The following is a 27,803-nucleotide window of genomic DNA, read 5'->3' as shown; positions in this document are numbered from 1 at the left end:
GGTGAGCCTGTGCAGAACCTTTGTGCTATGCAGGGATAAACATAAAATGGGGCAGCACTGTGCTGAAGTTTGGCAGTATTTCAGTAAATTAAACAAAATTACCAAACGGCCTGGCAAGGCTACTCAATGCCATGCAAAATAACTGCAGACTGTCAAACAAAAACCCATGCATGCACGTGAATGCCAGCACTATTCGTAACAGCCCAAAGGTGCAAAGAGCTCCAGTGTCCGTCGACTGACGAATGGATGGATTACGAATGGTATATGCATATGGCGAAATATTATTCGGCTGTAAAAAGGAATGAATGGCTGACACATACTAGGACATGGATGAACCTTAGAGAACTTCACGCTCAATAAGCCAGACACACAAGGCATTGATCAGATGATTCGATTTACAGGAAGTATCAAAAAGAGGCAAATCCACACTACTGTAGCATGGCCCATTCCCTCCTTGCTAATAAGCACCGACAAGCCCTCTCCTCACTGAGCCGAAACCACAATGCTACACAGATAAGCTCCTCAACTGGAAAGCAACTGGACTGCACGCAGTCCAGAGCCTCCTGTGTTATTACACAGAGATCTTCAGCTACTCTCATGGACCTTATATTCTACATGCAGGGAAACAAATAATAAACATGCAAACTGTAACAGGGATCGTTTCAAATAGTTGGAAGTGGTATGGACAACAGAAATCAGGACAATGAGGAGTGGGCTGTGGCGGGGCATGGAGCCCCGACACGGGAAGACCTCTCAGAGGGGGTGGCATTTAAGATGCAACTCAAGTGGGAGAGAGTCAGCCATGCCTCAAAAAGATTTGAGAAAGAACAGTCCAGGTAGAGGGAACTGCAAGTGCAAAGGCCCTGAGGTAGAACTAACATGGCTGGCTTGAGGTCCCTGCTTTGAACACCCCCAGGAGATCCGCATGCTCTAAGTTATCTCCAGGGAAGACACGGGCAGGTAGGTCAGCCCCCAAGAGTGACGTGGAAATTCATTTGGTTCCTGAGGTAAATCCCGGTAGAGGGAGCCCAAGACACCTGTGTGGCTAAGGTCCTTCAGTGGGTCTAAAATATATACCCTTCCCTGTGCTTAGACATGTCCCCTCCAGTGAAGTCAGACGCCTTTCACTCAAGGGATAAACTCATTACTCATCACTTCAAATAAAATGGGACATTCTTCTTGGTAAAAACTAGACCATGCAACTCAGTATTAATGTATCCAAATTTAAACATCACTTTCTAGTTGTCCTACAAAGGTATTATGTACACATTTCTGGAGACTTAATTAAAGGTGCAGTAAACAGTGTTATGAGAGTGGGTACTCCCACATCGCCTTTTAAAAAAGTTATTTAAAGCACATTTTTTTAAAAGTGTCTAAAGTGGTTAAAAATGAAAAGAGGCAGGTATGAATATATGCTCATAGAGGCACCATGACTTAAGGTATTAGCTCTTAATCAGGAGTGATTCTGCCTTCTTGGGAACTTTGGCAATGTATGGAGATATTTTCACTTCTCACAACATGGGGAACACCACTGGCATCTAATGGAGAGAAGCCAGGGACGCTGCTAAACATCCTACTACGCACAGGACAGTCTCCCCAAAATAAAGAATTACCCAGCCCAAAATATCAAGAGTGCTGAGGCTGAGACACCTGGTTTAAGGAGAAAGGTCTTCAATATGTAAGTTCCTAAAATATTCCAATAACAAACCAGTGAAGATGCTCTGCCTTGAATGTCAGGTAGAACAATCCCAGTATGGGTTAGCTCACACAGAAAGACCACTTTGGTTTGTGCTGAGCATCCCAGGTCCCATGACTCCTGCCTTTGGGGCAGGACCTCGGCTATCCAGAATCCTTCTTTAAAATTTGACGATGAAACAAAGTAAGAAAGACCATGCCTAGAACAGACTAAAGGGGACCTCCAATAGCCTCGAAATTGACATCCTTTGGGGAAATGTATCTACCGGTTGATGACCTGAGTTTTTCTAATATGGACAAGGATGAGCTCAATTAGTCCTACCAGTGGGTCAAGCAGGAAACTGGGCCTGTGGGTGGCTAAAGGCAGGAGGGTCAAGATCAAGAGAACAAAAACAGCTGCTGAGGACCGCGAGGCTAGCCAGTGTTGGAGAAGGATGGTGGGCACAGCCAAGTGTCTGTTCTGCACAATCCACACCAGAAAAAGCAGCCTGAAGTGCAGGACTTTATTATTTTCCACTTATTATTATTATCTTCCACTCATTTCATCACTTAACACCCTCACTAATGACTCTGAGAGGCTTTCAGGCAGCAAAGAGAGTAGCATCCAGTGACACAGGATCACAAAGTGAGAGTTATTCCTGTTTCGATGGTCTTTTAATCCATAATATTTTAACATGGAGAATAACCTTTCTCTCTCCTGCTCTTTGTTCTATCTATCTAGCTAGCTACGTGTTGGAGGAGGTCACTGAGAGCACGTGACTGCTGACTGACCCGTGAGCTGGACCCAGGCAATCAGAGGTTCCTCGCCCCCCTCCTACCCTGTCTTGCCCAAGCTAGAAGCTGCCCTAAGGACACAGCCCTGGGAAAGTAAGGTGCTGTTGAGACCATCTGGACGTATACGTGACCGAACCCAGTTACGGTCTCTTTATAAACTTTTAAGATTTGGCGTGTGGGTGTGGGAATCAATTAGTCTTGTGACCACCCAAGACGAACCTCATATATAAGCTCCCTTGCTTCTTAAAGCTGCCACCTACCAAACCTGGAGCGGTCTGTCTCTTTCTGTGGTCTCTCCTTGCCCTCTGTGTCCAAGAGCCAGTTTGCGAGCCAACACTCTAACAGATTTTTAACCAGTAAATACATGCGTATGGCACAAAACTCAAAAGTCACTAGAAAGTTTACAGCAGCAAGTGTCCCTCCCATCCTTGACTCTTGGACACCTAGTGCCCTTCACCAGACACCATGACAGCGATAAGTCTTCTGTACATCCTTCCATAAACACTCTAAGCAAATCCAATTATACATATGTGCGTGTCTATTTTTAGTGGATACTTTTTCCCCTGCAAATGTTAGCATACTATACCCACCACTCTGAGCCTTGCTTTCCTTTTTGTGTACAGATACCTCTTGGGTCATTTCCCATCTGAGCTGTTCCATTCTTCCTCTTTTTTTTTTAACGGCTACATAGATCACGGAAGGAAGAGGAGAAAATTCATTTTAACAAGTCCTCTACTGACGGTGTAACTGTCACAACCCAGCAGGTGACTCTCAGGAGGAAGAATCCCCTCTAGGAGGGAGGCTGAGGGTGAATTAGTGTGTGGACTTCCAAGGGCAGGAGTGAAGGGGGTTAATTGGGCAAAACCTTGGTGGAAATTAATGATTTGTTTTTATTTGTATAGATGCTTTTTTTTTTTTAAGATTTTATTTATTTGACAGAGAGAGACACAGTGAGACAGGGAACACAAGCAGGGGGAGTGGGAGAAGGAGAAGCAGGCTTCCCGCCGAGCAGGGAGCCCGACGCGGGGCTCGATCCCAGGACCCCGGGATCATGACCTGAGCCGAAGGCAGACGCTCAACGACTGAGCCACCCAGGCGCCCCTGTATAGATGCTTTTGAAATCAAGGAGTGAGAAGGAAGCCACTAAGCAAAAAGAGGAAGGAAGAAATGAATCAAGGCCGTACACCTTCATGTCAAAAAGGGGATAGTGACAGTGCGTAATCAAAGATGGCAAAAGAGAAGTTTATGAACAGCAATCTGCAACAGACTACAAATTAATTCTGTTTCTAAAGAGATTCTCTGAGAGGAAGGAAAATTTGAGGGTTTGGTGGATGGCAGGCACGTTACTGAACCTCACGACTGCCTATACCTGAGGTATTACCTGCTTTCTCCCCCCGCCACCCCCCTGCCCCAGTCTACTCACCCCCACCTTCACGGATAAGGACACTGAGTCTCTTCATGTAGAGGATATAAGGAAGGATTAAACTGCCCAATGATCTACAGAAGCAGCTGAAATTGGTCTCCCTCTATGAACAAGGATCTAGGCTGAGGCCACCCGATGCTCAGGGAGATATGAACGCCTGGGTAAAAAGACCTTACTTAGCAACCTTCATCCCAGCCGGCGATCTTTCAGATCAAAAAGAAGGTATTAAAATAACCTTTCCCCTGACTCTAGAGTACCAATAGAACCCGAAGAATTAAGGTTAGGGAAGACAGAATGTTCCAGGGTTTGGAAGTTGTCAATCTGACTTTTCTGAGATGACTCTTCTCTCTAAAATATCTCGGGCACAAGCAACAGTTTGTAGGATGACTCAGAGACAAAAAGTCTAATCCTAATATCCACTCTGTTTCCCCAACACGCACACACACCCCCCCCCCATACCCTCTAATTCTGAAAACTGCTATCCACTCTCCTCTAATTCCAAGCCCAGGCAAGTAGCTCTCCTGGGGTTCACTCCCCAAAAGACACAGCCCAGATGTACTGCTCAGGGTCAGGAGTTCCCGATGGTCATTTTAGCAGAACAGAATAATGGCAGCAGGTTCTACTTCTTTAATGTTTTCTTATGTTAAAGCATCGTGCTAGGTGTTTACACGGACTAACCTCACCAAACTCTCAAACAACCTTAGTGGGTAAAAATTCATTACTGTTATTACCATTTCCCAAATAAGGAAACCAGGGCCTCCAGAGCTAACGGACTTGTCCAGGAAGCAGGGGAGCTGGGCTTCAATCTTAGGTAGTCAAGCTGCCAGAGCTTAAATGCAGAATCATCATGCTAAATTGCTTCTGTAGAGAACAGGAAAGATTCAAAGTGGCGTGCTGACATATTCTGCAGGTTCTGCGCCTAAAATACTCATGGGTCATCCATTCATGACACAAATGTATTTTTAGCCTTGCCTACCCTGTGGCAGGCCCTGTTCTAGGCATTAAAAATATAGCCATAATGGAGAGACAAGATCCCTGCTCCCATGGAGCTCAACTCATCAGTGATGGGGAACGATCACCATGATTTCAGATAATAATACGCACTCTGAAGAAAATAAAATGGGGCGGTGTGATTGCGGGAAGGAAGGGAACAAACATTAGGAGGGAAGGGGAGCCGTCCTGAGAACCCCAGGGCTAGAATTAGAAAAGGAAAAAGCTGTGGGCATGTCTGTGTTCTGTGACAGGTCAGTGCCGTGGGGGCAGTGATGACTGGGGTGGGAGCAAGAGCCGAGCTCAGAGATGCAGGCGAAGGCGCGTCATGAGGGTCCAAGGGCCAGGGTAAGGAGGTGAAATTTGATTCTACAATGGGAATCCTTTGGTGGGATTTCAGCAGGACGGTGGCTCCATCTGATCTCCGGTGTAGAGAATGGATTATGAAGAGGACAGGGTTGAGGAGGAGCAGGAGACCTGCCAGGGTTGGCCGTGTTGAGGCCAGAGAGGATGCATGCATGGATGAGGGTGGCAAATACTGAAGGCAATGGAAATTGTCTGGAGGAAGAGCAGGTGGGACCTTCTGAAAGTCTGGATTGTGGAAAGAGAAAAATATAGGGTGACCTCTGGGAGTTAGAAGTGAGTAGGCGGTGGATTTCCCATACTGTTCTTGACTGTTCTGCCTTCTTTGCTAGATCCAGCTCCTGTTAGGGCTTAAAATGCTACAAGTCCTGGGGCTCTTGATTCAAGGGCCATTTGTCTCCTTAGGTGATCTCATCAAATCTTATGGAGTCAAGAGTCGCTCAAACCAGAGACCCTGAAAGCCCTCTCCACTCCTAACAACCCCACATCGACTCAAGTCCTGCATGCTCTACATTGTGTATCTACCGCATCTGCCGATTTCTCTCCATCTTCCCTGATCCCAATGCATCTCGCCTAGATGGCTCCCATCTTTGTCGGTCTCTTCCACCATAGCTTCTGCCCCCATGTATCCATTTTGACACGACTGCTAATAAATAAATAAATAAACCATGCCCCTTCTGATTAAAACACTGGCTCCCCCAAATCTTTACCATGGCCTCTAAGGTGCGATGGGGTCCCTGCAGTCCCATCTCCGGCCCCTCTCCTTGTCGCTGTCCATATTCTAGTCACTGGCCACCTTCGTGTCTCTCAAAGATGCCCCAACTCCTTCCTGTCTCTGAAAATTCTGCAGCTGTTGCCCCGTCCTAGAAGCAGCTTCATCCCTTTGGCTGCCATTACCTTCTGCTGCCCTTAAAGGCCACTTCCTCACAGACATCTTCTACTATTTAATTCCTAGTGAGCTCTTCTTCTTTGCCCTGAAACCTCAGCTGAGGAACTAATGACTCTGCTTCCCTGGAAGACCATGAGCTTCCAGAGGATGGGGATCCTGCTGGGTTTGCTCAGCACTTGGCAGATGCACCACCTTGCGTGGTGGACGTGGCGCTTTCCAAGTATTTAGTGAGGAAGGTGGAGAAGGACTCCCGCTAACAGTGTATTTGTTGAATGTTACATCCCCACGAGAAATGCAAGGACAGGGAAAAACTATTTTCCTTATGCTGATGGTCTAAAAAAAACCGATGAAATAACCGGCAATCAGCTTGGACTGAAGGAAGCAAAATGGAAACCTAATTCGTATCCTTTCTATTCTCCATCCCACTTAAGGAATCCAGTTTAACTCTGTGCTCACCGAATAGCCCTGCTCTGGTCACTCAGGTTGCGGCCACAAAACTCCACGTCTCTGTCCACTCCCATGGGACAGCCAGCCTCAGCTTTTAGAGCCAAACCTTTAGAGATATATGATAAAAGCTTTGGTGTTGGAAACTGCACTCAACTGCTAAAGGGCTAATGAGCTTGTTTAAAAAGAAGTGACAAATAGCAATGTGTCGTGTGCGCCAATAAAATGCCCAACACTGCACGGATACTCTTTTTTTTTTTTAGATTTTATTTATTTGAAAGAGAGAGAGAGAGCATGAGAGCGGGGAGGGGCAGAGGGAGAAGCAGACTCCCCACCGGGCGGGAAGCCCGACGGGGGGCTCGATCCCGGAACTCCAGGATCATGACCTGAGTCGAAGGCAGTCGCTTCACCGACTGAGCCACCCAGGAGCCCCTCTACCTGGACATCTTATAGTCCCTTCCCATTCTGAGATGCTAGGACCCCACTTGCTCACTTCAGATGGCCTCATTCCCTCGGAGAACACGCATCTCCTGACCACCTCCCCCGCCCCCCTTTTTACTTTAGCAGAGGTGACACACAATGCCACATTAGTTTCAGGTGTACAACGCAGTGATTGAACAACTGTATACACACGCACGCTATGCTCACCGTAAGCATAGCTACCATCTGTCACCATACGGCACCGTTACAATACGCTATGTTCCCTATGTTGTGCCTTTCATCCCTGTTGACTTGTACAATCCATAACTGAAAGCTGGTACCTCCCACTGCCCTCCCACCCATGTCACCCGTTCCCCCCCAACTGCCCTCCCCTCTGGCCGCCATCAGTTTCTTCTCTATATTAACCTCTCGACCCTCTCTTCACACCCAACCTCCCTATTTAGCGTTTGTTTGTTGCTTCCCTCACTCCCACTTTCCCCCTTCAATTTTTTTTTAAGTTTCTCACTTTTAATCTCTTTTTCTTTTCGCTGTTCCTTAGATCTTGACACATCTCCTTTCCTAATAATCTCAAAGAACCGAGTACATATTTCAGTACCCGAGGCAATTAATAAGTGTCATGTATCCTATTAAATCCCTTGATGTGTTACTTTAGAAAAAAACTGGAAAAGTGTATTTGAGTCGTGGCCTTGGACATTTTTCTCCTGCCAGTCTGTGGCTGTTAAATATTTAAAACAGCTCTCTGACTTTCTTTTCAGCCGGATCCTATATTCAGTCCTATGAAGACACGAAAAGACTGATCAGCTCAAGAAATCACTGACCCAATCAAACACGCGGAGTCTGTGCGGGGAAATCACTGACCTATACACACTCGAGCACCCACTTCCAGCACATACTTCCTCCAGGTCAACCCCATGGGTATCCAGCTTGCATGGTGATCACTGTATTAACGTGGCTGCAACCCTTAGGGCCTGACCATACCACTGCGCGCCCTCCCTGCCAACAGAAGCCCGATCACGTGCATCCCAGCAGGTGCCTCACGGCCAGTCAAGGCAAACCCAATTCTCTCCAACACATACTCACTTCCTCAGCCTCCCTTGCAGGGAGACATAAAAGAAATTCTTCCAAGAAAGACTTTTTCCTCCCTGATAAAAACAAAAAAAAAAGCATGCAAAGACAGTTCATCCTCTTACCACTCACCCTCACACTATATGCCTATGATGTGGTTACGTGAAGATGTGATGTCCGGGGCTGCAGCAGCCTCATTACAACTGGGAGGAGCCAGAACATTGCAGAACTGCTGACCCAAAGCTGTTGAATACACCTTGGGACCCGCTACTCCAGACATCTTGTGAAGTAATATACAGTAAGCACCTTTTTGCTGAAGTCGCAATTAATTAGTGTGTTAACTATGTCTTCTATTTGTTGTATTCTGAGGCTTTGACATCTGGTGTCTTGCTGACCCTGGGGGGACCGCCTCTGCCAGGGTTAGCCAATACTTGGAGACAGTCAACAATTCACGCATGAGCGTGCCTGTCAAATGAAAACCAACCAATCCACAGCCTAGCCTACACCCCAACTACCTCTTTTATGGTGCTCTCATTCTCCAGGCCACTTCCACCTGCCTTAACCCCCTCAGGGCCAGGTACCAGACAACTAGGGATGAGAGCCTGCTGAAGTTTCTCAAACAAGCCCATCCTAAGCCTGTTTATCCTGCTTCATCCATTCCTCCCAGGGGAAAGCACAATCATGTCTCTTGCCCACATTTTCCTCCTTCTATCCTGAGTAACTCTGGTGCTTCCCCGTATGGCCCTGCATGACAACAGGGTGCACCCCCCATCAAATTTACGTTTTTAATGCCAGTGATCCCCTGACCTGTTGGCCTCACCAGATCTTAAATTTTCTCTTAATATCCCATCTTTTAGAACACATAGGGAGCCAAATGCCTCCTAACTGATATAGTTTGCAAGACCCTCAATTCAATTCAAACCCGACACATCTAGGCCATTTTACCTCATCCCAGAAAAAATAACGCTAGTAGTAATCAACCTGACAAACACCAAAGGCCAGTTTCAACCCTCTAGAGATAATGTTCAGTTGCTAATCCTGATCCTATTCTGTATTGTAGACCAGTTATTTTAAAAACAGCCCTTCTTAGAACAGATGAAAGGAAGTGGGTCATGGCTAGGCCTGGCGGCAGGCCCCTACTCAAAACATCTATCTCCTGGAGTCCCACCTTAGATGTTTGTTTAATGAATGGGTCTCACGTCCAAAGCAATTTTCCAGACTCTCCCTTTAGACTGTTCAGGTTCCCCTTGCTGAAATTCCCGATATACACAGAATTACTTCCATAGACATTTTCCAAACCCATGAACGTTTCATTTCTACCACACATTAAGAGATTCCTGCTGGGAATATTAAGAAAGAAGACACCATTCGTCTGTTGAAGGGCATCCCGGCTCCTTCAACAGACAAATGGATAAAGAAGATGTGGTCCATATACACAATGGAATATTACTCAGCCATCAGAAAAGATGAATACCCACCATTTGCACCGACATGGATGGAACTGGAGGGGATTATGCTAAGTGAAATAAGTCAAGCAGAGAAAGTCAATTATCATATGGTTTCACTTATTTGTGGAACATAAGGAATAGCATGGAGGACATTAGAAGAAGGAAGGGAAAAATGAAGGGGGGGGAATCAGAGGGGGAGACAAACCATGAGCAACTATGGACTCTGAGAAACAAACAGTGTTTCAGAAGGGAAGGGGGTGGGTGGATGGGTGAGCCCAGTGATGGGTATTAAGGAGGGCACGTACTGCAATGAGCACTGGGTGTTGTGCGCAAACAATGAATCATGGAACATACATCAAAAACTAATGATGTATTATTGTATGGTGACTAACATAACGTAATAAAAATAAATAAAAAAGTTAAAATGGATACTCAAAAAAAGAGAGAAGAAGACACCAGGGCTGGGAAGAAGAGAGAACGATGGACAGGGTAGGCAGAGTGGCGTCTTGTACTGCAGCGTGGGACTGGGATGAAGCGTCAGGACACATCATGTGACCGTCACTAGAAAGGAGGCCACGGGAGCTGGGGAGGGGGTGGGGGGTGGCTCAGAGAGACCACTGGGAAGCAGATGTCAACAGTAACTCCAGGTCAGAGACAATCAGACACCAAACATGTTGACTCTAAACTCAAGGAGGATTAAAACGTCCCAGATTGCAGATCCCTTGTCATAAAGCCAAAGGAACATCTAGGAAAATATTTTAAGCGTTGGTGGAGTTGGGGGCGGGGCAGGAGGTCAGGAGGGAAAGTGAGCCAGCGATGATGATTGTTTACAGCAAGAACTGCTCAACAGAATCACAATACACACCGCCCATGAGTACTGATACAGGTTACACACAAAGACGTCAGGATACCATCATTTGGCTCTCTTTAACTGTTTCGTTATAGGGGAAATCCTTTTCCCAGGGTCTTTATAGGTCACCTGTCACCTCCAAAACCACAGTGTAATTTTTTCCGGGAGATCTTACGGTACTATGGAGGCACATGAAATGGAATCTATGAGCGAGCTGAAGCAGAGACAAGACCCAGGTTTAAGCTTCCCTAACGGTGGACTCCCAAGCACACCCTGGTTGCCCCAGTGCAGGAAAAACAGAGAGAGGGACCGTGTGCTTCCTGCTCAGGGTGGGGGGTGCTTCAGGCAGGTTAAAGGGCGGGAAGATGTGGGAAGGGGTTGCCGCACCACAGAAACACCACCTGACAGCTCGCAGACACAGAAATGGCCAGAGAGATGACACAGCCACACCAAACGAGGCCCCGGGAGTACGTGCCCTGTCCTCCAGGGGTGAAGCTGTTGGCGGGGCGGGGGGTAGGAAGGCACTTACAGAACGCTTGTCAGCCTCGGCCCCTTGCTGGCCCTGGAGACATGCAGTGAGCTTCTTGTGCGTGCTGTGGGAAACTTGCTTCACCAGTTCTAGGCGCTTCTCCACCTGCAGACAGAGCAGTGGGGGGTCGCGTCACCGCGCGAGGGCAAGGTCAGGAGAAGTGGGGCCATCGATCGGGACGATCATGGGAGGCGAGTCTGGCCCGTGCTCTGCAGAGACAAGCATTGCTGGGGAGACAACACCCAATGCTGGAGAACTGGAGGGGGGCGGGCAATGGCAGAGTCAGGGGCTCTCTGTGAACCCCACAGTCAAATGACTGCCATGTCTCCTGAAAACTCTTATGTAAACTGGTATTTAAAGACGGTAAAGGAAGGGGCGCCTGGGTGGCTCAGTTGGTTAAGCGACTGCCTTCGGCTCAGGTCATGATCCTGGAATCCCGGGATCAAGTCCCGCATCGGGCTCCCTGCTCAGCAGGGAGCCTGCTTCTTCCTCTGACCCTCCCCCCTCTCATGTGCTCTCTCTCTCTCGTTCTCTCTGTCTCAAATAAATAAAAAAAAAAAAAAAAAAAAAATCTTTAAAGACGGTAAAGGAGGAAAGGTTGCGTCTACAGAGATTGCACCAAGAGCGGTCCGAGCAGTTGAAACAGCTCAAGTTGTAATGGGAAGACATATTTGGTGTCCGTATATAGGGGCTGGTGACGACCTTACCTGAAGAAGGTCTTCGCTCAGAACTTCAGTCTTTTCTGCCCTAAAGAGAAAATTGAAAAACACGTCAGTAAAAAAAAAAGAAAAAAAAAAATTAGGAACAGAGTCTCATTCTTATTCCCCACTCTCTCTGTTCATGGCGAGACTAGAAAAACAGACATGAGCAGCAGAGATGTCTAATAAGAGAAAAAATCCTGGGATTGACTGGGAACTGTAAATTCTCCGGCAAACAAGATCCTCTGCAGACTCTTCTGCTACAGACTGGAACCTGGATGAAGGACAGCAAACATGTTTCTTTCTTTCCAGACATTCTTTTTTTACATAACAGAATTAAGTATGTTCCCCAAACCGTACCGCATGGCCTCCCCCAAATAAGCAAGTAAAAGAAACAGAAATCTGAGCAGGGATCAATAAACAGCAAAGAAGAAGAAAACACTGAGTTCTGGTGACAAATGCAAATGCCACCACGGAGATATGCCAACCGAGTGTTAGGCGCCCCCACCAGAAAGTGGGGGGGCTTGAACCTGAGATGAACACATTCCAAGAAAGAACTTGGACCCAGGCTGGAGGGGCCCCAACCAATTAGCAACCCCTGGCGTCACATCCGGGGAGAATGAGGATCTTCTTTGGAGCAAAGCATTCTCAATTTCTTGTCTGGAGAATCTCAGAGATAAGGTTCAGTCAATGATTTCTCTCGCATAGGTGTGTTCTCTGTGTCTCTGGGAGTCTCTCCTTCTCACGCTCACACATCCAAAGCGCAAATTCCTCTGAAAACAAACTGTCAACACTAAAGGTACAGAGAAAGAAGAAACAACATACGGAGAGCCTGGAGAACGTCAATGACCAGAGTTATCAAAGACTGTGACATATGTATGAAATATTGAAGAACAAATGATACATTGAAGTAAGACTGTGAGAGGACTTCTGCTTCTGGGAGGATGGAGTGAACACATTTCACCTATTCCCCCTCAGTAAGTAAAAACAAAACCCTGGGACCTTATGTATAAAACAAACAAGAACGGCGCCTGGGTGGCTCAGTCAGTTAAGCATCTGCCTTCAGCTCAGGTCATGATCTCAGGGTCCTGGGATGGAGTCCCACATCGGGCTCTCTGCTTAGCAGGGAGCCTGCTTCTCCCTCTTCCTCTGCTTGCTGCTCCCCCTGCTTGCTCTCTCCCTCTCTCTCTGTGAAATAAATAAATTCTTTAAGAAAAAAAAATAATAAAAAAAAAATAAAGAAGAAAACTCTGCAAGGTGGACAGAAGGCAGCCTGGCTAGGTACCACCAGACCCGATGAATGGCATGGCGTGGTGGGGATTTCTGCTTCATATATTCCACACGTGGAGCTTCAGAAGCTGTGAACCGAAATACCATTGAGGACAGCCAAAACAAGCCCAACAAAAGCCAGGTCTCTGTAGCCGAAGGATCAGAAACAAGCAACTTGGCAAGATAGGAAATGTTTATAGACAATAATTGCTCACTCGAGCCAAATGCTACAGGAAAAACAAACAAACAAACAAAAAACAAAAAACTGTTGTCCTACCCCACCCATACCAGCAAATGCTGGGAAGGGAGCCTAGCCTTCCACACTTGCCAGGCTATATATAACAAGGCACTCAACCCTCCCCACCTCCTCCTGGCCAGTGTAGCATCAGAAACGTCTGAGTATGGAGCTGGGACATTTGTCACTGCTGGGCCATAACAGTGGAAACCGTACGAGCCGTCCACACATCTACCCTCACCTGGTGGTGACAAAACATCCCTCTCCCTCCCTGCAGAGGTGGTGTAACAGTAGGCACAGGAGGGAGTCAGGACTCTCACCACCATCCAGTAATAACAAACCATCCTTTGCCAGGGCATCAATGCAAGCCAAATGGATAGCCATAACAAACCACTCCCACCCCTCCCAGTTAGGGAGGTATCTGTGAAGGCCCAATGGGGAGTGAGAATTCCCACTCCCACCCAGCAGTCATGAGCAGCACCACCCCCTTGGGGGAGCCAGTGAAGGCCAAGAGGCGAACCCGGACTTCTGTTTCCACCTGGCAGTAACAAAGCAGAATTCTTCCTTCCCTGCTGGAATGATATCACAGAAAATCAGCTAAAAGAGAAAGTTTAAATAAAACCCAGAATTTCATAATATAATACGATACTCAAGTTTCAATTAAAAATTAGTTATCATATCAAGAATCAGAAAGATCTCAAATTGAATGAAGACAGTCAATAAATGCCAACAGCAGAATAACAAAGATGTTTGAATTATCTGACAAAGACTTTAAAGCATTCACTGTGAAAATGCTTTGATGAACATTTATGAACATGCTTGAAACAAAACAAGAACAAAAACAAAAAACAAAGTCTCAGAACAGAAGATTAAAAAAGAACAAAATGGGGGTGCCTGGGTGGCTCAGTCGGTTAAGTGTCTGCCTTTGGCTCAGGTCATGATCCCAGGGTCCTGCTCAGCAAGGAGCCTGCTTCTCCCTCTCTCTGCCTGCCACTCCCCCTGCTTGTGTGCACTCTCTCTCTCTTTCCCCCATCTCTCTCTGTTGAATAAATAAAAATCTTTAAAAAAAAAAAAAAGAACAAAATGAAAATCTTAAAGTTGAAGAATGCAATAATCTAAATTGAAAAATCGTGGTCGACAGGTTCAACTCTAGAATGAAGGAAGCAGAAGAAAAATCAGTAAACTGGAAGAAAGCACAATAGAAATTTCCCAGTCTAAAAAACAGCAAAAATAGACCAAACGGACAAACAAAAACAAGGGACCTGTGGAATTATAACACAGGATTAAATATTTATGTCATCAGAGTCCCAGAAGAGGGAAAAGAAGGTAGGGATGAAAAAAATACTCAAAGGAATAATGGCTGAAAACTTCCCAAATTTGGTAAAAGCCATAATATTCAAGAAGCTGAGCAAACCCAAACAGGATAAACATAAAGAAGTCCTCACCAAGACTCAGTCAAATTTCTGAAACTAAAGACAAAGACTTGATGGCAGAGAGACAAAAATCATACCTTATTAACAGAGGGGAAACAATTCAAATTACAGAAGATTTCTGATGAGAAATTACAGAGGACAGAAGGAAGTGGCACACCATTTTTCAAATACTGAAAGAAAAGAACAGCTAACCTACAATCTATTCAATGAAAATACCCTATAGGAATGAAAAAAAAATCAAGATATTATCAGGTAAAGGAAAACAAACAAAATGTGTCATCAGCAGGCTTGCCTTAAAGAATTGCTAAAGAAGTTCTAAACAAAAAACAAACAATCAAAAAGAAATGGTACAAGAAACAACCTTGAAGTATCAGGAAGGAAAAAAAAATCCTGGTGATCAAAAATAGTACATAAAATTGTCTTCTTTCTCCTCTTGAGCCTTCTAAATTGATGGTTGAAGCAAAATTTATAACACTGTGTATGTGGCTGGAATGTATGTAGAGGAAATACTTAATACAATTATAATTGGGAGAGTATAAAGGGACATAAAAAGAAGTAAAGTTTCTAGATTTTATTCAAACTGGTTAAATAATGGTCCCAGTAGACTGTGATAAGCTATGTATACGTAATACCTACACCCACCACTAAAATAGCTACACAAGGATATACACTCAAAAATGCTACAGAGAAATAAAAATGTAATCTAACCCAGAAGGGAAGAAAAAGAAAACAAAATAATGAAAAACAGATATAAAACCAAAAATGAAATGGACTTAAGCCTTAAGATAGCCAGACTTAGGTTAAATGTAAATGGCCTAGATATGCTAATTAAAAGACAGAGATTGGCAGAGTGGGTTAAAAAATATGTTGTCTAGGGCCACCTGAGTGGCTCAGTCGGTTAAGCATCTGCCTTCAGCTCAGGTCATGATCCCAGGGTCCTAGAATGGAGCCCCGCACTGGGCTCCCTGCTCCGCGGGAAGCCTACTTCTCCCTCTCCCTCTGCCCCTCCCCCCACTCATACTTTTTCTCTCTCTCAAATAAATAAAACGTTTAAAAAAAATATGTTGTCGACAAAAACCTCACTTCAAATATAATTATATAAGTAGACTGAAAAGTAAAATTGTAGAAAAATATACCACGTAAACATTAGTCAGAAGCAAGCAGGAGTGATTATATGAACGTATAAAGTAGATTTCAATACAGAGAAGGGGTGCCTCTCTATCAAATAAATTTTTAAAAAAAGGAATAGACAATTTTTAACAAGATTTATTTATTTGACAGAGTCTCTTTCTCTGAGAGAAAAGAGAAAGAGAGCACAAGCAGGGGGAGCGGCAGAGGGAGAGGAAGAAGCAGGCTCCCCACTGAGCAGGTAGCACAACATGGGGCTTGATGCCAGGTCCCTGAGATCACGACCTGAGCCAAAGGCAGACGCTTAACCAACTGAGCCACCCAGGCACCTCAGGAATAGACAATTTAAATAATCCTATAATAGCAGGAAATTGAATTTGTACTATTAAGTAACCCCCCACAAAAAATCTTCAGGTCCAGAAGCCTTCACAAAATAATTCTACCAAATGTTTAAAAAAGAATTAACACCACTTCTACCCAATCTCTTCCAGAATACAGAAGAGGAAGGAACACTTCCCAATTCATTTTATGAAGGGAGTATTCTTTTGATACCAAAACCAAAGAACAGTTAAAAAAAAAAAAGATAACTATAGACTAATATTCCTCGTGAATATAGGTGTACGAATCCTTAACAAAACATTACCAAATAGGGTGCCTGGGTGGCTCAGTCAGTTAAGCGACTGCCTTCGGCTCAGGTTGTGATCCTGGAGTCCCGGGATCGAGTCCTACATCAGGCTCCCTGCTCGGCGGGGGGTCTGCTTCTCCCTCTGACCCTCCCACCTCTCGCGCTCTCTCATGCTCGCTCTCTCAAATAAATAAAATCTTTTAAAAAAAAATTACCAAATAGAATTCAGTAATATATAAAAATAATTATTCACCATTATCAAGTTGGGTTTGTTCCAGGGATAGTATTCCAGGGATCTGAAAATCAATCAGTGTAATCCATCATATTAAATACAGACTGAAGAAAAAAACCTGATCACATCAAGTGACATAGAAAAAAGCATCTGACAATGCAATTCAATTCAAAACCCATTCTTGGTGAAAACTTTCAGAAAGCTGGAAATAGTAGGGGACTTCCTCAACTTAAATAACATCTGCAAAACAAAACAAGACACAAAATCAACAAAAAAATCCTACAGTTAACATTATACTTAATGGTGAAAGATTAGTGTTTTGCTCCCTAAGACAGAGATCAAGGCAAGTACGTCTGACCTTGACACTCATCCGACATGGTGCCACAAGTCTGAGTCAGTGCAATAAGACAAGAAAAGTAAACAAAAAGGAAACAGATCTGGAAGGAACAAATTTAAATGTCCCTATTTACAGACGACATTATTGTCCATGTAGAAAATGCCAAAAAATCTACAGGGAAAAAATACCTAAAACTAACAAATGAGTTCAACAAGGTTGCATGACATGAGGCAAACATACAAAAATAAAATTTAATCTATATAGTGGTAATGAACACATGAATCCTGAGATTAAAAATTAAATGCCATTGACAACTGCTACAAAAAAAAAAATAAAATAAAATACTTACGTACAAATCAAAATATGTACAGAAGGTATGTGCTGGAAACCACAAAATGCTTATGACAAATCAAAGAAGCTCTAAATAAATGGAGACACATACTGTGTGGATTGGAAAATGCAACATAATAAAGATATCAATATTTAAAAATTAGTTATAGATTAAATGCAGTCCCAATAAAAATTTCAACAGGATTTTTTGTAGATACAGCCAAACTGAATATAAAATCGATATAAGACTGAGAAGGAAGTAGAAGATCTAAAATAATTTTTAGAAAAAAGAAATTTGTAGGACTCACTACCTAATGTTAAGACTTCTTTAAGTCATCAAAAGAGTATGGTGGTAAAAGACAGAAAGAGAAATAGGACAGAATGAATAAGAAAGATCTAGACAATATAACCAACTGATTTATGACAACAGTGCAAAGGCCATTCAAAGGAAGAAAAATAGTCTTTCCAACAAATTGTTCTGATAAAACTGAATATTCATATGCAAAAAATATGAACCTTGACCTATACTTCACATCATGTATAAAAACTAACTCATAATAGTTCACACACCTAAGTATAAAACATAAGATTATAAAACTTTTGAAGAAAATATATGAGAAAATATCTTTGACCTTGGGTTAGGCAATGAGTTCTTAGATACGCTATCAAAAGCATGATTGATGCCCTTCAACAGATTAATGGATAAAGATGTGGTCCATACATACAATGGAATATTACTCAGCCATCAGAAAGGATGAATACCCAACTTTTACATCAACATGGATGGGACTGGAGGAGATTATGCTAAGTGGAATAAGTCAAGCAGACAAAGTCAAGTATCATATGGTTTCACTTATTTGTGGAACATAAGGAATAGCATGGAGGACATTAGGAGAAGGAAGGGAAAAATGAAGCGGGGGGGGAACCAGAGGGAGAGATGAATCATGAGAGACTATGGACTCTGAGAAACAAACTGAGGGTTCTAGAGGTGAAGGGGGTGGGAGGATGGGTTAGCCTGGTGATGGGTATTAAAGAGGGCACGTACTGCATGGAGCACTGGGTGTTATATGAAAACAATGAATCATGGATCACTACATCAAAAACTAATGATGTATTGTATGGTGACTAATGTAACATAATAAAATAAAATTTAAAAAATAAATAAATAAAATAAAATAACTGATTAAAAAAACCCAAAAAAACCCAAAAGCATGATCCATGGAAGAAAAAGAACTGATGCATTAAACTTCATCAAAACTAAAAGCTTTTGCTCTATGAAAGGCAGTGTTAAAAACTGGAAAGACAACCCACAGAAAGAGAAAATATTTGCAGGTCAGATACATGACAAAAGAATCATAGCCAGAATATATAGAGAACTTTAAAACTCAACAATAAGAAAAAATCCTATTAAAAAATGGGCAGAAAATGTGAACAGAAGCTTTACTGAGGAAGATATATGGATGGCAAATAAGCACAGGAAACACTTCTCAACATTATCCATTAGGAAAATGCAAATTAATACCCAAATGAGGTAATGCTATTAACGTGGCAAAAATACCATCACCACCGACAACAAATATCAAACCTCACCATATTAAGTTCTGGAGAGGATGTAAAGCAATTGTAACTCCCCCTCATTGCTGGGAGCTGAGGGCAACGCAGAATGTTTTCCCCTATGGAAGACAGCTGGGCAGTTTCTTACAAACTTGAACATACACTTGCCATACGACCTAGCAAGGCTACCTTAGAGAAAATAAAATTTACGTTCACACACACACTCCTACAACATCTCACGAATGTTCACAGCAGCTTTATTTGCAATGACAAAAAGCTGGAAACAACCCAAACCGTCAACAAGTGAATGGATTAACAACAGAACACTACTCAGCAATAAACAGGATGGGAGCACTAATGCATGCCACAACTAGATAGATCTCAGAAACATGAGGCTCAGTGAGAATAGCCAATTTCAGGTTAAGGTGATAGACAGCTCCCTACCTGTTTGTGGGTGGTGGTTACACAAATCCATGTGTGTTAAAACTCAGAGAACTGCACTGAAAAAGTGAGGTGTACTTTGTGCAAATTTTTAAAGTAAAAAAATAATTTTTTCCAAAGATTTTATTTGAGATAGAGAGTGCGTGTGCATGAGCGGGGGGGAGGGCCAGAGGGAGAGGAAAAAGCAGACTCTCCTTTGAGCAGGGAGCCCTATTGGGGGCTGGATCCCAGGACCCCGAGATCATGACCTGAGTGGAAGGCAGACACTTAACCAACTGAGCCACCCAAACGCCCCTAAAAAAAATATATATATATATATATTTTTTTTAAGAAAACTGAGATAATAGACAATAGTTTAAGTTAAGGAGGGAAGATAACTGGAATCAAGTATTCTAAGCTCCCAGTACTGGTTATTGGGAGGTAAAGTGATCATTTAGATTTTGTTAGGCTAAAACATGATAAACATTTGAAGGGCAGCACTAAAAGAGTAGAAACAGACTATGTATCTTCCACACTAATAGAGGCAAAAATATAAAAACCGCCTAACAACCCACAGTAAAAACTCGATGAATCAAAACGAGGGGAAAAGACAGGAGTAGGTAAAGGCGTATAAGAAAAAAAGAAAAAATAGCACAAAGTAAAATGGCAGACATCAGTTCAAATATATTATTAATAAAAGTGGGCTAAATATGTCAGTTAAAAGCTAAAGATGTTCAGCTCAGAAATAATAATAAAATAAAAAAAAGTCTAGCTCTATGCTAATTCCAAGAACTGTAGCTGAAATATAAAGAATCGGGAAGATTGAAGAGAAGAAGAAAAAAAAAAACACATACCAGGCTATTTTTAATTAATATTATTGCTGGCCAGAAAAGACTTTGAGGAAAAAACAAAACAAAAAACCAAAACCACACCAAAAACCAAAAAAAGACATTATAAGGGAGAGAGGAACCCAATACAATGAAAAAGTTTACCTCATCAAGAGCCTGTAAGAATTCTGAACTTGGATGTACCTGATTAGAATCACAAAATATATAAATCAAAACTGATAAGAGCACTTTAGGAAAGCCCTAAAAAATGTACCATAATAGAAGTGTCATCATTTCTCTTTTAATTAATGAGAGGTAAAGCACACACACAAAGTTAGTAAAGATATAGAGGATGCTTAACTGAGCCATCCAGGCATTCCTAAAAAGTTAAAATTTTAAAAAACACATATACAGGATTTAGAAACTTTAAAACAATTGTGAATAGCTTATAGGTCAAAAAGAAATGGCTAGAAATTTAAAATATTTAGAATTGAACAATTAAAATATCAAACTTGTCACCAAAGTGATAATTTAAAAAAATATAGAAACTCAAATGCTTATTTTAGAAGACAGGCTGAAAATACTTGAGAAGCATAAGCAGAATAAAATTCAAGAAATGAGAAGGAAGAAAATAACAGGGAAGAAATTAGTAAAATAGAAAAATACATGTAATAAAATCAACAAAGTGAAAAGTTAATTCTTTGAAAAGACTAACAAAAGCCAATCTCTACAGGATTTATCCAGAAAGAGAGAGAGAGAGAGAAGGAAACAATAATAGGAAATAAAAGTGGAATATAACGGGATACTGCAGAGATTAAAAAGATAAATGAAAGTTATAATAAACAGCTTTATTTGAAAGCAGACAAAATGGCCAAAGAGCTAGAAAAATAAAGCAAGCCCAAACTGACTCAAGAACAAACAGGAAGTCTGAATAGTCCTATAAACCTTTAAAAAACAATGAAGTCCTATAAACCTTTAAAAAACAGAAATATCTGTCCACGAGGAAAAAAGAAGACCAAGATATTTAACAGGAAACTTTTCAACAAATGTTTCTTTCCAAACTTGTACAAACTCTTCAAAAGAATAAAAAAAAAGCAACACACACAGCCCATTCCAAGAGATAAGTAGATATACTTGTTATCAAAACTAGACAAGGATGCATAAAGAAAATTACAGACTGGTCCTATACATTAACAATCATACAAATATCCTCAAAAAAATAAATTAGCACATTATGAACAAATTAGATTAATCGCTGGAATGTAAGAGTGTTTTTTCTTTTTTAAAAGATTTTATTTTTAAGTAATCTCTACACCCAACGTGGGGCTCGAACTCAAAACCCCAAGATCAAGTCACAAGTGCCACCAACTGAGCCAGCCAGGCACCCCAAGAGTGGTTTAACTTTAGATATCTGCAAGTGTAATTCATCACACTGACAGATTAAAGGATAAACCATGAGTACCTCAAACAATGCAGACAAAATATTTAATAAAACTAAATGCCTATTCATAATAAATAGTAAAAATAAGGAAAATCCTTACCTTTGTTTTTTAAAGTGTACCTATAAAACATTATTCTTACTGGGAACATGTTGAAAATATTCCCTTTAAAGTTAAGAATAAGGGGCGCCTGGGTGGCTCAGTCGTTAAGCGTCTGCCTTCGGCTCAGGTCATGATCCCAGGGTCCTGGGATCACGCCCCGCATTGGGCTCCCTGCTTGGCGGGAAGTCTGCTTCTCCCTCTCCCACTCCCCTGGCTTGTGTTCCCTCTCTCGCTGTGTCTCTCTCTCTCAAGTAAATAAATAAAATCTTAAAAAAAAAAATAAAGTCAAGAATAAGACAACAATGCCTACTATCACCTTCTCGCTGGCTCAGTAAGTAACTGAAATAGATTTAAAAACTGTAGAGAAAGAACCTAAACTGACATAATCTATAGAAGTTATTAAAAATAATGAAAGTTTAGAATGATAGCTTGATATAAGAGCAATATAACAATCAATATAACCAGCCAATACTTAGAAAATCTAATTTTAAAAATCACTTAACACAGAAAAAAGAAGAATAAATTTAATAAAAGATGGGCAATATCTTATGGAGAAAAAATTAGTAGAAGACATTAACAAAAAGACAAATTGAGAGCTACACTGTATTTATGGATAGAAAGAATTAACTTTGTAAAGATATCAGTTCTCTTTATACGAATGGAACTTCAATAAAAATTCCAAATAAGGATTTTTAGAAACTAATTTAGGGGCACCTGGGTGGCTCAGTTGGTTAAGTCTGCCCTTGGCTCAGGTCACGATCTTGGGGTCCTAGGAACGAGGCCCGCATCAGGCTCTCTGCTCAGCGCAGAGTCTGCTTCTCCCTCTCCCTCTGTGGTCTCTCTTACTCTCTCTCAAATAAATAAACAAATAAAATCTTAAAACTAATTTAATGAGGCGAATCTAAAACTTATATGAAAATGCAAAAACATAAGAAAAAACCACAGTCATCCTTAGGAAGAACAGGCTGGGGAGTTTCATTACCAGATACTGAAACTGACTAAAGTCAAAGCAATTAAGACAGTATTATATCAGTGTTCACACTGAACGTGAGAACAGAAGAGAGTGTCTAGGAATAGACCCACACACGAAAAAATGATAGATGATAGAGGTGTTATCCCGGATTGCAGAAAAGATGTGTTATTCAATATGTAGTGCTAAGTCAATTGCATACCCCTTCCCCAGAAAAAAAAAAGAAAATGAGAGTTCTACCCAAACCCATGCATAAAAACCAAGTCCCAATGAATTAAAGACTTAAATTTAAACACAAGATATTAAAACTTCTGAGAAAATACATCTACAATGTCTTATATTTCTGACCATGGAATGAGACTTCGGAGGAAAAAAAGATGAACCATAAAAGAAAATAATACATATGTTTACATAAAAATTAACTTCTGTTACAGTAGTTGAGAAAAAAAAATAATGAAAAGAGAATCCGAAAACGGAGGAAGATATATGTAAAAAAACAAATATAACTGCCAAAGGATTAACATTCATATTGTATCAGAAAGTTCCAAAAGTCAATGAAAAAACAATCAACTCTATAGAAAAACAGGCTAAAGACTAGCACTTCTTAGATGAGAAACTTCTAATCATTAACAAATATATAAAAATATGGCCAACCTCATTAGTAACCAGGAATATACAAATTAATCTACACAGACATACAGTTCTCTATCTACCAGCCTGACAAAAATACCTGACAATTCCAAACTGTGAAGATAGGGAGTAAGGGAAATCTCTACAAAGCACTACTCTAAGTATAAATTGTTAAAAAGCATTGTAGAAAAACAATGTGTCATTATCTGGTACATTTGACACTGAAACTCAGTACCCAAATGAAACATCTTTTAAGAGCACAATACAGAATATTTACTCATATTATTCTGAAGTGCTCTAATATTTTCTACTATGCTCACTAAATTGATTCTATTATCTCTAATAGGTTGGAATCTATTATCTCTAATAGGTTGGAACCTGTATTCAAGAAACACTATCCTAGAGGAACCCCCACACATTTACCAGGAGACATTTACAAAAAATTCCTAGCAGTTTTTTGTAAAATAAAAAAAAAAAAAAAAATTGGGCGCCTGGGCGGCTCAGATGGTTAAGCGTCTGCCTTTGGCTCAGGTCATGATCCCAGGGTCCTGGGAGCAAGTCCCGCATCGGGCTCTCTGCTCCTTGGGAGCCTGCTTCTCCCTCTGCCTCTCTCTCTCTGTCTCTCATGAATAAATAAATAAAATCTTTAAAAAAAAAAATAGGGGAAAAAAGTCCATCAAATAGAGAATAAAGATGCACCAAAAATAATGAGATACCTAGGAATAAGCCTAACAAAGAGGTCAAAGACCTGTACTCTGAAAATTGTAAACACTGATGAAAGAAACTGAAGATGACAAAGAAATGGAAAGATATTCCATGCTCATGGATTGGAAGAATAAATATTGTTAAAATGTCTATACTACCCAAAGCAAGCTACACATATAATGCAATCCCTATCAAAATACCAACAGCACTTTTCACAGAACTAGAACAAACAATTCTAAAATTTGTATGGAACCTCAAAAGACCGTGAATAGCCAAAGCAATCTTGAAAAAGGAAAAGAGAGCTGGAAGCATCACAATTCCAGATTTTAAGTTATATTTCAAACCTTAATCATCAAAACAGTATGATACTAGCACATACAGACACACAGATCAATGGAACAGAACAGAATCCAGAAATAAACCCACGATTATCCGGCCGATTAATCTTTGACAAAGCAGGAAGGAATATCCAATGGGAAAAAGTCTCTCGAACAATGCCTGTTGGGAAAACTGGACAACTACATGCAAAAGAAGGAACCCGGACCACTTTCCTACACCACACACAAAAATAAACTCAAAATGGATTAAAGACCTCAATGTGTGTGAGACCGTAAAAATCCTAGGAGAGAGGACAGGCGAGGCGGTAACTTGTTTGACACTGGCTGTGGCGATTTCTTTCAAGATATGTCTCCTGAGGCAAGGGAAACAAAAGCAAAAGTAAACTACTGGGACTTCACCAAAATAAGAAGCTTCCGCAAAGCGAAGGAAAACATCAAACTAAAAGGCAACCAATGGAATGCGAGTAGATGTTTGCAAATGACATATCTGATAAAGAGTTAGTATCCAAAATATATAAAGAACTTATAAAACTCAACACCCAGAATCCAAACAATCCAATTAAAAAATGGGCAGAAGGCATGAACAGACATTTCTTCTCCAAAGATATACAGAGGGGGCCAACAGACACATGAAAAGATGCTCAACATCACTCATCATCAGGGAAATGCAAATCAAAACCACAATGGGATACACCACCTCACACCTGTCAGAATGGCTAAAATCAACAACACAAGAAACAACAGGTGTTGCCGAGGATGTGCACTGTTTGGTGGGAATGCAAACTGGCATAGCCACTGTGGAAACAGTACGGAGGTTCCTCAGAAAGTTAAAAAGAATTATGTCATGATCCAGTAAATCACAGGATTGGGTATTTACCCAAAGAATACAAGAATACTAATTCAAAGGGATACCTGTACCCCATGTTTATGGCAGCACTATTTACAATAGCAATGATATGGAATCAGCCCAAGTGTGAAAAAGAAGAATGAAATCTGGCCATCTGCAATGACGAGGATGGAGCCAGAGGGCATAATGCTAAGTGAAATAAGTCAGTCAGAGAAAGACAAATACCATATGATTTCACTCACATGTGGAATTTACGAAACAAAACAAAGAGCAAAGGGATAAAAATTAAAGAGACAAATCAAAAAACAGATTTTTTTTTTTAAAGATTTTATTTGAGAGCGAGGAAGCAAGAGAAAGAGCATGAGCAGGGGGGAGGGGGAGAGGGAGAGGGAGAAGCAGACTCCCTGCTGAGCAGGGAGCCTGATGGTGATTCTTGGAAGTTCAATGCCGAATAGGGAAAATAAATAACAGAAAGACTACTTAAATTATACCATTTTCATAAAGTTCAAAACCAAACACCACTGAACAACATACTGTTAAGGGATAAAATAGGTGTAGTCAAATGAAAAGAAAGCAAGATTATACTCGCAAAATTCAAATAGAGGTTATCTCCAAAAAAGGAAGATAGACTGGATTTGGAGGAATACACAGGTGGCTTCAATGTAACTGCTGGTGAGTTGTTTCTAAATTTGTGTAGTAGGTTCATGACTCTCCTAATGTTTCAAAACATACAAGAATACAGCTAATCTATGTATTAAACAATAGGTAATATAACAAAATAACAAAAACCAAGCATTAAGTATCAAGCATAAACTTTAAAAAATTTTTTTGTTATGTTAATCACCATACATCATTAGTTTTTGATGTAGTGTTCCATGATTCATTGTTTGTGCATAATACCCAGTGCTCCATGCAGAACATGCCCTCTTTAATACCCATCACCAGGCTAACCCATCCCCCCACCCCCCTTCCCCTCTAGAACCCTCAGTTTGTTTTTCAGAGTCCATTGTCTCTCATGGTTCGTCTCCCCCTCCGATTTCCCCCCTTCATTCTTCCCCTCCTTTTTTTTTTTTCCTTAACATATATTGCATTATTTGTTTCAGATGTACAGATCTGTGATTCAACAGTCTTGCACAATTCACAGCGCTCATCATAGCACATACCCTCCCCAGTGTCTATCACCCAGCCACCCCATCCCTCCCACCCCACCCCCCACTCCAGCAACCCTCAGTTTGTTTCCTGAGATTAAGAATTCCTCATATCAGTGAGGTCATAGGATACATGTCTTTCTCTAATTGACTTATTTCGCTCAGCATAACACCCTCCAGTTCCATCCACGTCATTGCAAATGGCAAGATCTCATTCCTTTTGATGGCTGCATAATATTCCATTGTATATATATACCACATTCAAGCATAAACTTCTATAAATGATTACCACAATCCCACAAGTCTAAAAACAAACCAAAAAATTATGCCCATCAAGCCTGGGTAGCTCAGTTGATTAAGCATCTGCCTTCGGCTCAGGTCATGATCCCGGGGCCCTGGGATCGAGCCCCGCATCAGGCTCCCTGCTTGGCGGGAAGCCTGCTTCTCCCTCTCCCACTCCCCCGCTTGTGTTCCCTCTCTCGCTGTGTCTTTGTCAAATAAAAAAAAAAGAAAGAAAGAAAGAAAAAGAAAAAATAAATAAAAAATAAATTTAAAAAATTATGCCCATCAGATTTTCTATATTCTGGTGTAAAAAAATAGTAATAATACCCACACACGCCTCTCACATATCATATACCATATACATGCAAAATGTACATATAAACATAAAATATATACCATGTCATTAATTACATATATATATATAAATTTTTAAGTACACATAAATTTTATATATATAAACACTTTCTTTAAAGTTTTTACTACTTTTTGCTTAAAAGAAACAGCTGAGTTTCAGGGCATCCAGACAGTGAGCTAGGGCAATTACTCACACATCAACTACACGTAAACTAAAATAACCAATAAAAACACCCTAGCTACACAGCTGGTAAGAAAGTAACAAGCTCTGCTCCTCTGAAGGGAAGCATCTTGTGCTGGAGACAAATTCTGCTCAAGCCTGTTCTTAAAAATTTGGGGTCATAAACTAATTTGAAGATCCAAAGGATTTAAGAACATTCTAGAACACGTTATACTGAGGGAAAGACTCATCGACACTGAGTTGGAAGGAACAAGGAAGTCAGCCCAATTTTCCACTCCTCTGAGAGACTTCCTTCCATCACTCCCGAGGCATTTCAACAGAGCATTACAGACTGACCAGTGGAAGGTAATCTTCGGGGAAAGGAGGTGGGCTAGCAGGTGAGGCTATTTTTAGGAAGCCTGGTATTTCTGGCCTCATCCTTGTAAATGAAAGACAGAGCATCATCCATTATCAAGACAATGAATACTATCTACCATTTTCAAGGGATGAGTCATTCCACAGGATGACAAGCACTGTGTGGGTGACATCTGGGTACAAGTCATGGTTTTTTTTTTTTAATTTTATTTTTTACATCAACAGACTAAAGCAAAACAGAGCCCCGGCAAACTCGTCTAAAAATTGTGCATTGTTCTAGTTACGGGCTTCAGGAGAACAATCCACACCACCTACAAAAAAAATCTTGATTGTCATCAGCATTGTCATGAGTTTGCACGGTCATAGTGGCATTTCCCAAAATGTGTTTCATGAAAAAAAGACTCCTAAGGCACTGAAGAAAAAGATCCTGTGGACAACTAAGTTAAGGAAACAC

The 27,803-nt window shown here is 41.5% G+C and overlaps 1 protein-coding gene across 2 annotated transcripts in view; it reads right to left on the bottom strand.

Moving 5' to 3' along the window:
* ARHGAP44 (Rho GTPase activating protein 44) overlaps positions 1-27,803 on the bottom strand; it is a 164,395-nt gene that overhangs the window by 62,419 nt on the left and 74,173 nt on the right. For both annotated transcript variants that reach the window (XM_044921776.1, XM_021694847.1), the window contains exons 2-3: positions 11,619-11,658; positions 10,912-11,016 (exon numbers count right to left, since the gene is read on the bottom strand). In XM_044921776.1, the coding sequence (XP_044777711.1) occupies positions 10,912-11,016; positions 11,619-11,658 (145 nt within the window). The remainder of the gene's footprint in view (positions 1-10,911; positions 11,017-11,618; positions 11,659-27,803) is intronic.

The sequence above is a fragment of the Neomonachus schauinslandi genome, chromosome 15 (assembly GCF_002201575.2).
Source record: "Neomonachus schauinslandi chromosome 15, ASM220157v2, whole genome shotgun sequence".
In the NCBI taxonomy this organism is placed as follows: Eukaryota; Metazoa; Chordata; class Mammalia; order Carnivora; family Phocidae; genus Neomonachus; species Neomonachus schauinslandi.
This window is presented reverse-complemented; position numbering and strand designations above follow the sequence as displayed.